Source organism: Cyprinus carpio, chromosome B1, assembly GCF_018340385.1.
Source record: "Cyprinus carpio isolate SPL01 chromosome B1, ASM1834038v1, whole genome shotgun sequence".
NCBI classification, from domain to species: Eukaryota; Metazoa; Chordata; class Actinopteri; order Cypriniformes; family Cyprinidae; genus Cyprinus; species Cyprinus carpio.
The window spans coordinates 35,289,644-35,304,059 of record NC_056597.1 but is presented as its reverse complement, the minus strand read 5'-3'; the positions used below and the strand labels follow the sequence as shown (position 1 = coordinate 35,304,059).

Below are 14,416 nucleotides of genomic sequence, written 5' to 3'. Positions count from 1 at the left end.
GTGTTTGCAGGCAGGTGGAGCTGGATCCAGAGGAAAGTACAGGTGTGCTCAAGGACCTCTTGTTTACTCACTGTGATAAAGCTCTTCCGATCAGAGTCGTTCTATAAACCACACTGTTTTCTGGCAGATGTTGACTTGCCTTGTGTAAGGACGTCAAAATCAGAACTGATCTTGCTGGTTTGCAGTATGCATCAGATTGGGGGCAGGCAATATAAATCAGCCAAACACTGGCAGTTAGTCACTCCTAAATGCATTTATGTTGAAAAACTGCACTATAACTGATAACAAGTTAGAAGCTGATTAAAAAGTGAAAGACTGAATCCAAATGTGAGTACAGAAATATATGATAGATGAGTGTCAAAGCAAATGCTTATCATAGTCAATTAAACAAGAAAATATGATTGATTGATTGATTTATTGATTGATTGATTGATTAATAATGCTAAGCAGATAAGTCGTAATTATAGCAAGTAGTAAGATAAATTTGGTAAATTTGCAAAAAAATAAATCAAAATTGAATAGTTTTATTGCAATGTGATCTGTTAATATACTAACTTTATATACCAGATAATAATAATAATAATAATAATAATAATAATAATAATAATAATAATAATAATAATAATAATACATACATACATACATACACACCAGATATCACCAATTTCCATAACAGTGATTAGAAGGCAGCTGGAAAATAATAGATAAATAAAATAAAATAAAATCAAAAATAAAATAAAATAAAATAAAATAAAATAAAATAAAATAAAATAAAATAAAATAAAATGTCATTTTTGTGTATCAGGCTGACATTTGAAGAATTTACATAATTTTTAAGGATGTTATTTTATTTCTTCTAGTTGCTTTCTAATAACTACTGTGGAAAATGAGTTAGTCATCTGGTATAAAATTATTGATATCTGTTATACATAGTTTTTATAATATAATATAATATAATATAATATAATTTTAATATAATATAATATGGTATAATATTATTTATTTTTGTTTTATATTGTTTTGCTGCAGCTAATGATTGACATTTAGTTCGATTAGTTCGAGTAATCAGATGAAAAGCTAAACATCATGAGTTTTGTAAATAATTTTTATATTTTCTGAATCACAAAACAAGTATCTATTATTAAAAAAAAGTTATTCCACATCTTGCTCAACATTGTCCTCCAAACAATATGCACTGTGAAAAGAAATATAGTGAATTAATTTATTTAGGTTATGCTATGGGTAATCAAATTCACTGTCGACCCTTTTGATTATTATTGATTTTATTGATTAGTTCAGGGATCTCTAACCCTGCTCCTGGAGGGCTACCATCCTGCAGACTTCAGTTCCTACCCGGCTCCAACACACCTGTCTGTAATTATAAAGTAGCCCTGAACACCTTGATTAGCTGCTTCAGGTGTGTTTGATTGGGGTTGGAGCTGAAATCTGCAGGACAGTAGCTCAGGAGCAGGGTTGGAGACCCCTGGGTTAGTTATTGCAGCCCATAAATGTAATTCAACTCAGTAATATCCACATCCATCCATATTTTTTTTTTATCTGTTATATACTGTTTTGACAATAAATATGATGCACTTCTTGGGCTATATCACGTCACGTATATATCAGACGGTCTGTGACTGGTCGGTGGGTGTGTCATCAGAGGCTGAATTTGCTGAATTTGCATGTGTTCCTCAGACGGTGAGCGGCTGCCGTGCTGCGATGGTGATGATGCAGTACAGCGTCATGGCCAACAACTACTGGCTGCTGGTGGAGGGTCTGTATCTGCACAGCCTGCTGGTCATCACCGTTTTCTCCGAGAGGAACTACTTCTACATTTACCTCTGCATCGGCTGGGGTGCGTGACCCTTCAGCACACAATCGTGCATAATCACATCCTTTCAGAAGAGTGTTTATCTTATAATTGAAGTCTGATCTGCTCAGAATTAGCACAAAGAAAGACCATGAAACAACACTCATTTTCACATTTCACCGTGAGTGGTTTGAGGAAACGTTTGAAGCGTTTCTGACACGGCTGACTTTGAAGAAGTTTTAAGAAGTTAAAGAAGTCAGCTCAAAATCACTAATGAGCTGAGGAAGCGTTTGATTGGCAGACTGATGGTCTGACTCTGTCTCTCCTGTGTTGCAGGTGCGCCGCTCATATTTGTGCTGCCGTGGATGACAGTCAAATACCTGTATGAAAATGAAGAGTATGTTTACTTTACTTTAACTTTGACTAACAGTTTTTCCAAAAAAGTGTTTGAAGACCCGCGTCACACTTAAAACTGTCATTGTGTTAGATGTCAAAAATTTTTTTGCTGGGTGTCTTTGAATCAGCTGGCGTTCTGTGTTTTTAATTAATTCAAACTGAACTGATGTCTTTTTGTCAAGTGTTGACTTGAAAATAAATAGGTTTTGTTTGATTTTAAATAGTTTTGTATTTAGTTTGTTTTGTATTTAGTTTGTTATTTTGTGAATTTAATGTTTTATTTTATTTGGAGTCACTGAATGTAAGCATGTATATTGTCCTGATTTATAAAACAGTTTTTAGTAGATAACTTATGTTTTAGTGTTCATGACAGCAGGATTATTATTAGTTAACTCAAACTTAAACCATAAAAAAATATGTTGCTTGAAATAAAAATAAATCAATAAATAAAATATTAAAGATTTTCTAAATATATATATATATATATATATATATATATATATATATATATATATATATAGATAGATAGATAGATAGATAGATAAAATATATATGTAAAAAAACTTTTAACTTTAACTAGTTGTTAATTTAGTAATATAAAAACAAGAACTAATAAAAATGGCAGAAATGCAACATTATTAAAACTAACAAAAATTAAAATGATAAATGAAAAAAACTGAATAAAAAAACTTTAATAAAAAATTAAATGATACTAAAACAACAATGCATAAAGAAATAAATACACACATTATATATAGAATATATATATATATTAATAATAAATGATTTTCTTTTTCTTTATTTATTATGTAAAAGAAATTAGACACAGTACACACACATATATTATATAAAACATAAACTTATATATAGTTACAGTTGTGTGAAAAAGTGTTGGCCCCCTTCCTGATTTCTTTTTTTTTTTTTTTTTTTTTTTTTTTGCATGTTTGTCACTCTTTATTTTTTCAGATCATCAAACAAATTTAAATACTAGTCAAAGATAACACAAGTAAACACAAAATGAAAGTTTTTATTATTATGGAAAAAAAACAAAATCCAAAACTACATGGCCCTGTGTGAAAAAGTGTTTGCCCCCTGTTAAAACTGGTTCATCACACCTGAGTTAAATTTCTCTAGCCACACTCAGGCCTGATTACTGCCTTAAATAGGACCTGCCTGACAAAGTGAAGTAGACCAAAAGATCCTCAAAACTAAACATCATGCCGAGATCCAAAGAAATTCAGAAACAAATGAGAAAGAAAGTAATTGAGATCTATCAGTCTGGAAAAGGTTATAAAGCTATTTCTAAAGCTTTGGGACTCCAGCGAACCACAGTGAGAGCCATTATTCACAAATGACAAAAACATGGAACAGTGGAGAACCTTCCCAGGAGTGGCCGGCCGACCAAAATTACCCCAAGAGCACAGAGACAGTTCATCCAAGAGGTCACAAAAGATCCCACAACAACATCCAAAGAACTGCAGGCCTCACTTGCCTCAGTTAAGGACTCCCCTATAAGAAAGAGACTGGGCAAAAATGGTCTGCAAGACAGAGTTCCAAGACGAAAACCGCTGCTGATCAAAAAGAACATAAAGACTTGTCTTAGTTTTGCCAGAAAACATCTTGATGATCCTCAAGACTTTTGAGAAAATACTTTGTGGACTGACGAGACAAAAGTTGAACTTTTCGGAAGGTGTGTGTCCCATTACATCTGGTGTAAAAGTAACACCACATTTCAGAAAAAAGAACATCATACCAGCAGTAAAATATGGTGGTGGTAGTGTGATGGTCTGGGGCTGTTTTGCTGCTTCAGGACCTGGAAGACTTGCTGTGATAAATGGAACCATGAATTCTGCTGTTTACCAAAAAATCCTGAAGGAGAATGTCCGGCCATTTGTCCGTGACCTCAAGCTGAAGCGAACTTGGGTTCTGCAGCAGGACAGTGATCCAAAACACACCAGCAAGTCCACCTCTGAATGGCTGAAGAAAAACAAAATAAAGACATTGGAGCATCCTAGTCAAAGTCCTGACCTGAATCCTATTGAGATGCTGTGGCATGACCTTAAAAAGGCGGTTCATGTTCGAAAACCCTCCAATGTGGCTGAATTACAACAATTCTGCATAGATGAGGAAGTCGTGGCCTAGTGGTTAGAGAGCTTGAATCCTAACCCTAAGGTTGTGGGTTCGAGTCTCGGGCTGGCAATACCACGACTGAGGTGCCCTTGAGCAAGGCACCGAACCCCCAACTGCTCCCCGGACGCTGCAGCATAAATGGCTGCCCACTCCTCTGTGTGTGTGTGTGTGTGTGTGTGTGTGTGTGTGTGTGCACTTTGGATGGGTTAAATGCAGAGCACGAATTCTGAGTATGGGTCACCATACTTGGCTGTACGTCACGTCACTCACTCATGAGTGGACCAAGATTCCTCCACAGCGCTGTAACAGACTCATTGCAAGTTATCGCATACGCTTGATTGCAGTTGATGCTGCTAAGGGTGGCCAAACCAGTTATTAGGTTTAGGGGGCAAACACTTCTTCACACAGGGCCATGCAGTTTGGGATTTTGTTTTGCCTTAATAATAAAAACCTTCATTTAAAAACTGCATGTTGTGTTCACTTGTGTTATCTTTTATTAATATTTAAATTTGTTTGATGATCTGAAACATTAAAGTGTGACATACATGCAAAAAAATAAGAAATCAGGAAGGGGGCCAACACTTTTTCACACCACTGTATATATATGATTTCTGTATATATAATAATTGTAATATAAGAATTCTATATAATAATTGTACATGTAAATATATAAAATATTCCACATCCTGCCCAGTGTTGTCCTCCAAACAATGTACTATTTGAGGCCTATCAAAGCAAATATTGTGAATTTAACCTTAAAATGTATCTGATACATGAAACCCTGCAGCAGCTGTACAGTAAATCCTGATGTGCTGACAGCTATGGAATGAGTTTGTGTGGGATCGGCACAGATATAGGAGGATAAAAGCGTTGGACAGTGAGACTAGTAGCTCTTTATGAGCCGTTCACATCACTGATCTCCCCGAACAGTCATGTTGTGACTGAAAGAAGGAGAAAAGAGTCATAAAGCGGCCCATTGCTCTTAAATAATACACACTTATATGAGAAACTCTTACACGTGTGTGAACCAGCGTGATCTCTTTAGTATTCATGGGTATTTGTGTTTAAATTGTTCTGGCCTGATGTAGAGCTGACGAGCCTCAGGTGACTTTAGACACGCCCCCTCTCTCTCTGCACCAATCAGGTGCTCTCATGATGATGATGAGTTGGCGGTTGAGTAAAAGATTGTCTGAAGGTGCTGCTATTTCTCTCTCATCACGCCTGCTTTTGGTCTTTTTTCTTTCCTTCCTGTGTTAAAGCAGCGGATATAATTCCCTCTCTTTTATTTGGCTTCCTGTTTATTGTTTTAGTTTAATTTGATTAAGTCGGTGTTGTTGTGGCACAACATATTTCATAACCCACGGCTGAGTTTGTATAAGTTTTAGTTTCCTTTTGGTTTTCTTCTTTGTTGTTACATTTATAACTTTAAAAGTGCAAGATTTAAAGAATTGTGCAAATTAAGCTCCATTACAATTGAAAATTGTTGATTACTTGGTTACTGGTGGATAATTGTTAAAAATTGTTGTGGCAAATTGTTTCAATTAATGTCAACTTTCCCTCCTTTTCATTAAAAAAAACAAGTTAAATTCTGTAAAATCTGGTTTACAGTAAGGCATTACTGTACAATGGAAGTGAATGGGGAAGATCCATCAACCTACTCAGTAAAAACGAGTACAGCCACAAGACATGAACAATGTGTTTACATGATTTTAGCCTCATCATTTTTTGTGTAAAGTTATATTCAACTTTGTTGCAATGACGATGCAATGTCATAAACCATTAAACATTTTAAACGATATTACAGCCCAGATATACACGTTTTAACAGATTTATAATTACACATACATCTAATAAATGGACGTAAGTTTTATTAAATTACATTACATGTTTACATTACATGCTTTTAAATCTTGCAAAAAAATTGGCTGCGTTCAAGCTGATTTATAAAGCACATTTAAAAACAAATGCTTTACCTAAGTGATATAAAATCAGGAGAAATACAATAAATGTAGAACAGAAAATAGTTAAATAAGAAAATAACACACTAACAAAACCAGAATAAGAATAAGGGGAGAGTCAAATGAAACAAACAAACAAACAAAAAATCTTTACCAAAATTTCGTACAATCCAAAAAAAAATAAAAAAATAAATAAAAAAAATATTGAAAACTGAACAGATAAATTAAGATGATAACAGATTAATAAAACAGTATTAAACTTCTATTATAAATCAAAATTATTTTAGTTTATGTTATTTCATGTTTTATTTTATCAACATAATCCCACGGATGCTGTTGGTAGTAATGAATAGACATGAAGTTCTGCCGTACACAAAAACTTTCAAATGACTTCATGTTCCATTGTAAATTCAGTCTAATTTGACGGACTTTATAAAGTCTTTCTTGAACTGAATAAATTAGAGTCCTGGGGAGTGATTACTGAACGGCACAGAGCTCAAACGCTTCCAGTCCTGCATGTCTACAGAGGATTCAGAACCATTTGTGAAGGTTTAGACATTTAAATTGGACAAAAATGTACAAATAACTCTGAAAACTAATGAGATCACAGTTTGAACAGATGTTCACAGGTGTGTGAGTGGGATTTATTAGAATCGGTTATTAAGCCGCTGAGAAAAAAACCTTCTAATAACAATAAAGTAGATCATCGCCATGGTAACGCTTAATTAAAGAAACATGTTTTTTTTTTAGACAATTAATCAGTGCTCAGTTTAGGAAAGAACAGAAACACACTCACACATACCTTCAAGTCAATATGAAATCTGTTTACTTGTTTCTTGACTGTGAACTATTTCTCCATAATCTTTCATTAAATCGCAAAAAAACTCGCTCTGCCTATATGGAAGGGCTTTCTTTCTCACCATACAATCACTTCCTGATGGATAAAATAAAGTCCTGTGCTTCAGATTTATGTTGTTTCTCATTAAAAAGCTATTTTATTCTGAAATATGTGACATACTGTAAATGTCTATGAAAAATGGGTTGCAAAAAGCTTTCCAGGTTGAACTCAAAATTGAATTCCTTGTGTCACCAGTGTTATGAAAAAAATGAATTATGGATTAGATTTTAACAGTTTGACACATTTTTCATGTTAAAATGTATGGATTGTGATATTTTGTCATATGCAGATGCTGGGAAAGGAATATCAACATGGGCTATTGGTGGATCATCCGTTCTCCCATTCTGTTTGCGTATCTGGTAAGAAACTCACGCACAGATTTAAGGCCCGTTATTATCCATGCTACCACACAATATCATTCTTTTATTATAAGTACACAATGAAGTCACATCATCTCCCACTTTAAATGTTTGCGCCGATTCTATTGTAACTGACTGTCAATGTGATTGCAATTATATCATCCCTCTGTGTTGTGGAATTTGCTGTTCTTTTAAAGTTAGAACGATTTTATTGTTTACTTGTTCGTTAGCCAGGAAAGTTTTCTTAACCTAAATAGAACGTTCCCTAGAGGTGAAGGAAACGGTCCAGAAGCGTTCTCAGTATAAAAATAATACTTAAAAATAACCGTTAGGGAACATTCCGGGAACGTTTTATAAAATAAAATCTAAAAAGAACCTACAGGGAATGTTCCTGAGTGTTCTTATTTGTTTCTCTAGTCAAGTGTTCCTAGTGGCTCAGTGGTAGAGCATTGCGTTAGCAGCGCAAAGGCTGTGGGTTCGATTCTCAGGGGAACACATGTTAGGTAAAACAATGTTAGCCTGAATGCACTGTAAGTCGCTTTGGATAAAAGCGCCTGCTAAATGCATAAATGTAAATAAATGTTAACTAAAAAATAACCAAATGGGAACTGAACATTAGGGGAACATTGTGTTTGTTGGGAAAAAAACTGCAGCCTCAAATGACAATGAAACTGTTCGTCATGCATCTACGCAGAAGATCCTGTATGTGTTGCATATGGATAGATGGGCTGGGGTATTGAGATTCAAGCGGTCTCTAATATGATTCTGCATTTGCGTGCTCACATTATCTGAGGACGCGTTCGTTCAGCGGGTGCCTCGGGCTCATGACCTCTGCGTGTCACTGATCGTTTGTTCTGCACACTTATCAACGCTTAGAAAAATGCTCCTGGGGCTTTACAAAGTAATAAAGACAATCACAACAGAAACTGTGGTTCTACACAACCTAAATGATTTATTTGCATGTTCTGATTTAAAAACTACTCCAGACTTTTGAGTGATATGTGCATCTACAGTATAACTTCTGTTTTTAGAAAAGTATTTGGGAAACAATGTTGATATAACTTGGCTAATATATGATGCAGAATTAAACACACCTTCAGTCATTATTTTTTGCTGTTTTAGAGTATTTAACTAGTGGGTACCATTATGTATTTTTTAAACTTTATGCTCTCGTCTATCAAAAAATCTATACAACAAGGCATCAGCTGTTCAAAACTGAAATTGTGTTGTTTGTGTGGATTCGTTAAATTATTTAAACTCAGTTAGAATCAAATATAAGAGAAATCCGTCAGTTTGATTTTATAACAGTGGTTTGTTTTACTCACTTATTGATTTGTGTTTGTCACAATAATTCTGGTCAGGCTTTAGAAGTATCACGGAACATAATGGAAGCACTATAAAGTCATAATAGAGAGATCCCATTAATGTCTTTGTGAGGATTGTGATAATGCGTTACGCTTTAACATGTTATCATGGACAGTAATGAAACACACATCACATCAGTCCCAGAGATTTGAACCTCTCTCTCTCTCTCTCTCTCTTTCCTTCTGGAATAGATTAATTTCATTATATTCATTCGTATAATAAAGATTCTGATGTCCAAGCTGAAGGCGCATCAGATGAGATACACTGACTACAAGTTCAGGTAAACACTGCCGTCTTTTATTTTTCATGCAAGCAGGGCTCATGCTCTCATTAAATGTGTGTTTCTCTCTCTTGTTCGCTCTCCTCAGGCTGGCCAAGTCCACGCTCACGCTGATTCCTCTGCTGGGAATTCACGCCATCCTCTTCACCTTCGTCATCGATGAGTCCGTGCCGAAGGAGTCTCTTCTGAGGCTGATCCGCCTCTTCTACGACCTCCTGTTTAGCTCCTTTCAGGTCAGAGGGCAAGGGTCACCCGCCCACGGTCACCATCAGATCATATCAGTCAGAGCGCTTAGAGAGATGCTCTCTGAATGCATTGTATCTGCAGTGAGATGAGAGCAGATGGTTGAGGTTCATGTGTGTTGTTGTCTGTAATCATAGGGTCTGCTCGTGGCCATCCTTTACTGCTTCGTCAACAAAGAGGTGAGAGATGTGTCTCTTTTTCGAAAAACAATACTTAAAATCACAGCTACACATGATCTATAGCATATAAAAGTAGCATCCTTGTGGAGCCTTTCATATTGAGCATGAACATTTGACCTTTTTTTTCTTATTTAATGCATTTGATGCATTTTTTTTCACCATCTGCTCTTGCTGAGAATAGCACTTTGACTCAATAGTCTGTGTTTCTTCGGCTCTCCAGGTCCAGAGTGAGATGCTGAAGAAGTGGAAGAGGTGGAAACTAGGCAAAGACATTGAGGAAGAGTACCGTCACACCCACAGCCAGACACCCCATGCCAAAAGTGGCAGCATGGCCCCTGCGATGACCCACGAATGCCCCGAAACCCCAGAGCTGGCGGACACGGCCTCGACAGAGTCCCAGCGTCTGGTGACGGGCCTTCAGAATGGAGTGAGCTGGAACCGGGGCCGCGTGAGGCTGCAGTTGACCTCCGATCCGCAGGAGGGCGCCAGTAACTGCAGCTCTCTGACAGAAGACATTTGTCTGGAAGAGCGTCCTCTCAACAGTGAGTGCTCAGCAGCAGTGACAGAAACCAATGTTTGAGGAACGGGACGCTGATGGCTGTTTTTAACACTAATGGATCAATGGAGATGATGTTACAATCCAGATGTGGTCTTCATGTTACCAAACAGGCCTCTATCATGAGAAAGCATGGAGATGTGGATCTAGTAACCTTTAAAAACAAACCGCAGTTATCTCCTGAGTTGGTAAATTACCAAATAGTATTATTTACGTTATATATTTAATAGACAATGGATGATTTTGCCTGGGGAATTTTGTTAATTTTTGTTGCAAAAGAATACTCTTTTGACTGAACAATAACCTGGAAACTCCCAGAATACTTTATTTGTGGTGGAAATACCAATTATATTTGCCTTTACAGATGCTTTTAACCGAAGCAAATTACAATAGAGGAGCATAAGCTATTTATTACAGAGCCAACAATATTTAAAGTATTTAATAACAGGTTTATTAGAAACCTAGATAAGCAGAAAGGAGAAAATGTGTGTCTTCGGCTGCTGCTTGATAGTTGTGATGGTCTCAGCAGTTGGAGTGGTGGTTGGCAGCTCATTCCTACAGAGAGGAGCAGAGAGGGTGAAGGGTCTGGAACATGTCTTCATGCCTCGGTTATTTACCCACTCAGGAGTTTCTTCACTCATCCCTTTCATCGTATTGCCCTTTAAGAAACGCTTACCAAAACATCTCACACTGGCAGAAAAGCTGTGAGGCGTCCATTATTCAGTTCCATTTTTACTGAACACTAACCATGGACAGAAAAGGAAACTCATCACTTGCTCAACGTCAAAACACCTTAGCTTGATGTTTCATGTGGGGTGTTCAGTTGCTATCGTGACCAGGTGCTTTAATAAACGGCGTCAGATCCTCAGTGGAAGCTTTTAAACTTACAGTGTTTACTCCCTATATATCCATCCACACACATCACTGGAGTGGCACTCTAACAGACTACCCACAATTCATCAGGACAAAAAAACAGCTGAACTGAGAGGTTCCCATGTGAGACTTCTTGGATTGTGGTGGAACTTTAACAACGTTCAAGACCATTACTTAACATGACATGCTAAATCATTCTGTAATTGGGGGAAATTGTGTATTTCAATGCAAGACTGAAACTGTCTCCCGGTTCATGATGCATTATTAACTGAAGCAAACCACAAGGTACGAGAGATTATGAATATAAATATTTATGAATATACATTGATAATATATGAATATATGTTGTTAAAGTGTGTTGTTGAGTGCAGCATCCAGTGCTTTCTCAACTTTAAGTGAAGAAATATATAGAAGAAATACTAGCTAATAAAAATAATAAGGATGCAAAATCACATTTTAGCGTCACATGTCATCTTCTGGCTTAAAGATGTAGTCCATAATATAACAGAACGTTGCGATGCACCAAAATAAGCAGAAATGCAGTGTTTTGATGAGCAGGTGTTTTGTGTCATAGCTGTTTTTATATAGAAGATATATATAATGTATTGACTAATCAGAGGCCAGTTTTTTTTTTTTTTTCAGTTTAATATAATCAGTTTAGAATGCTGCTAATCATTTTAATTTTTTATGCTTATAAGGTTGAAACTGTAAAGAGTTCAAACCTGAGAACTGAATCTCAAGTGACTACCACCAAGCTTCAGTAACGTATTAATAATGCATCATAAACACGGAGCTTCGTATGGAGTCATGTGATTGTGATCTGCGTCATTTGAATGTTTTTTTCTGCTTTGTGGAAAGAATTTGTATGGAAGCGTTAAACTATGGTACATGTGTAAATCAATTTTGTTATTGCCTGCGAGAACAAGAACTAAAGAGGGAGCAAAAAAGGAAAAACCAAAAGGAAAATTGTACAAATAAAACTCCCTGAGTCTGGTTGTTTAGTCTGTTGTGTATGGCTTTGATTTACTGTAGCATGATGACTGTTTCGTATGGAGATCTCTGGGAACTCACTGAAGCCACTGTGGACCACTGTGGCTCCATAAATCACTCACAACACACACAAAAAGAACCTGTTTGTGTGTATCTATCTATCTATCTATCTATCTATCTATCTATCTATCTATCTATCCACACACACACACACACACACATATATATATGTATGTATATATATATATTATATATATATATATATACACACACACACACACATACACACACTTTGTATGTAATAAAGGCCTGCCCCAAATAAGCGATGTACCCATTATTCCCCTTTCATTAATTCTGTTCTCAGGTCATTTGCTGAAAGCCCATTTCCTCTCTATCTTTATGATGCAGTAATTTCTGTTAATAAGGCAGCTATTTCATGTATGTTTCATTGTTCTGCTCGAGTATATGGGCTGATCAAACCCCTCTCCCATCACAAAGCCTGACCTCACATCCTGACAAACGTTTCACAAGCCCGCCGTCGTCATTTCAACAGCATTTCTTTTACGGCCCTGAATGGATAATTTGATCGTGAATGGCTCTGAGATTTTAATTGTGTGTCATTTTCAAAAGATTTGTGCAGTCAAACTGGGGCTGTTTGGATCCTTCATTTACCCTGGTGCTTGACATCAGCACACCTGATTCTAAAAGCTCCTGTGACAGCGGAAGCTACAGCACTGTGCAGTTTAACAGAGCATTTCTGGACAGTCAAGCAAACAGTTTGAAAACATTTGAATACAAACTTCAGACTTAGCAGTGCCTCTCTTGGTTATTCAGATTTGTTGTCATGTACAGTGTTAACAATTTTTACATTAGCCTTTTACAATGATAAAGTTATCTTGGGGATTTTGCCGGTAACGAAATCTCTCTCTCTCTCTCTCTCTCTCTCTCTCTCTCTCTCTCTCTCTCTCTTTTACGTTATATAAATGTTGGGAAAAAAAAAAGTTGGACTTGTAACACAAAGGTTGCAGGTTCGAGTGTCAGTGCTGGCAGGAGTTGTAGGTGGTAGGGAGTGAATGCTCTCTTCCACCCTCAGTACCCACGGCTGAAGTGCCCTTGAGCAAGGCACTGAACCCACAGTTGCTCAACAGGCACTGGATATATAACTGCCCACTGCTCCGGGTGTGTGTTCACGGTGTGTTCACTTCTCACTACTGTGCGTGTGCACTTGGATGGGTTAAATGCAGAGCCCCAATTCCAAGTATGGGTTACCATACTACAATGTAACGACTTTCACTTTCACTTTTAATATGTTGTTGAAAAAGTTCTTAGAACAATATTCTCTGAATGTCCTTATGTTGTTTGTGCTTGATGGACATTCTAAGAAACTTTTTTCTTCTTTTTTTTTTTCTTTAATATTAATGTTCTTAGAAATTTTAATATAAATGCTCAAATAATGTTAGTGGAATGTAAGAAACATTTTTGCAACCTGTAAATAACATTAAGATCACAACAAGAAGATTGGACATTTTAACAAAAATAAACATTTTGGATGAAATAAAGTTAGTAGTATGTTTTTGTAACCTTTAAAAAAAATTATAACCATGACAAGACAACTGGACATGTCAAGGCTTTAGAAACATTTCAAAAAATGTTCCCACAGTGTTTTGTATAGTTTCTTACCTGGGTTAATGTTGTCACATGATCAGATTAGATTGTAATGAACAAACGATGCATATATAATGATCCGAGCTCACAAACTATGCATTTAGATCTAAATCTGACAAAATGTATCAATATGGATCACCTTAAATAATAAAAAATAACTTATTCATTGGATTTTTAATATAAAAGTTTCTGCCTTTAAGAAATTAATAAGCTTGTACTTGAGAAATCTGTTTCAAAAGAATGCATAAGTTTAAACCTCCAGTAGTCCAGTAGTAAAAACAGGTTTAAAGTAACGGAATTACATAATTTAATTACAAAATAAATGTAACTGTAATCTGTTACAATTACTGAGAAAAAAAATGTTACTAAAGTTATGAAAATGTTAAATATGTGCTTTTACGTGAAACCTCAGACACTGCTGTTTATTGTAAATGTACAAAAGTTTATAATAATTAGCTTAGAATGTAAACAACTTAATTACTTTCTCTTTGTTCCAAACCCCAACTGCCTTGATTAGATATAAAGCAGCAACCTAACTGAAACACATCTTGCTGTAAGTGACATATTTAATGTTCATTTGCTTTCTCTCTCTCTCTCTGTGTACTCGTGTAATGACTGTGATTTAAAGTCATCCAGACTCTGCATCCCTGCTTCCATCACACACTTCACCAGCTCACTCAAAGACAGAGAAAAAGTGCTAGAAATGGATGAGAA

General features: G+C 36.1%; 1 protein-coding gene across 2 annotated transcripts in view; it reads left to right on the top strand.

Moving 5' to 3' along the window:
* LOC109074230 (glucagon receptor-like) overlaps nucleotides 1-12,048 on the top strand; it is a 34,272-nt gene extending 22,224 nt beyond the window's left edge. For both annotated transcript variants that reach the window (XM_042717265.1, XM_042717264.1), the window contains exons 8-14: nucleotides 1,696-1,855; nucleotides 2,147-2,207; nucleotides 7,482-7,551; nucleotides 9,108-9,196; nucleotides 9,285-9,429; nucleotides 9,577-9,618; nucleotides 9,839-12,048. In XM_042717265.1, the coding sequence (XP_042573199.1) occupies nucleotides 1,696-1,855; nucleotides 2,147-2,207; nucleotides 7,482-7,551; nucleotides 9,108-9,196; nucleotides 9,285-9,429; nucleotides 9,577-9,618; nucleotides 9,839-10,198 (927 nt within the window). In that variant the 3' untranslated portion in view covers nucleotides 10,199-12,048. The remainder of the gene's footprint in view (nucleotides 1-1,695; nucleotides 1,856-2,146; nucleotides 2,208-7,481; nucleotides 7,552-9,107; nucleotides 9,197-9,284; nucleotides 9,430-9,576; nucleotides 9,619-9,838) is intronic.
* Nucleotides 12,049-14,416: the final 2,368 nt, after the last annotated feature.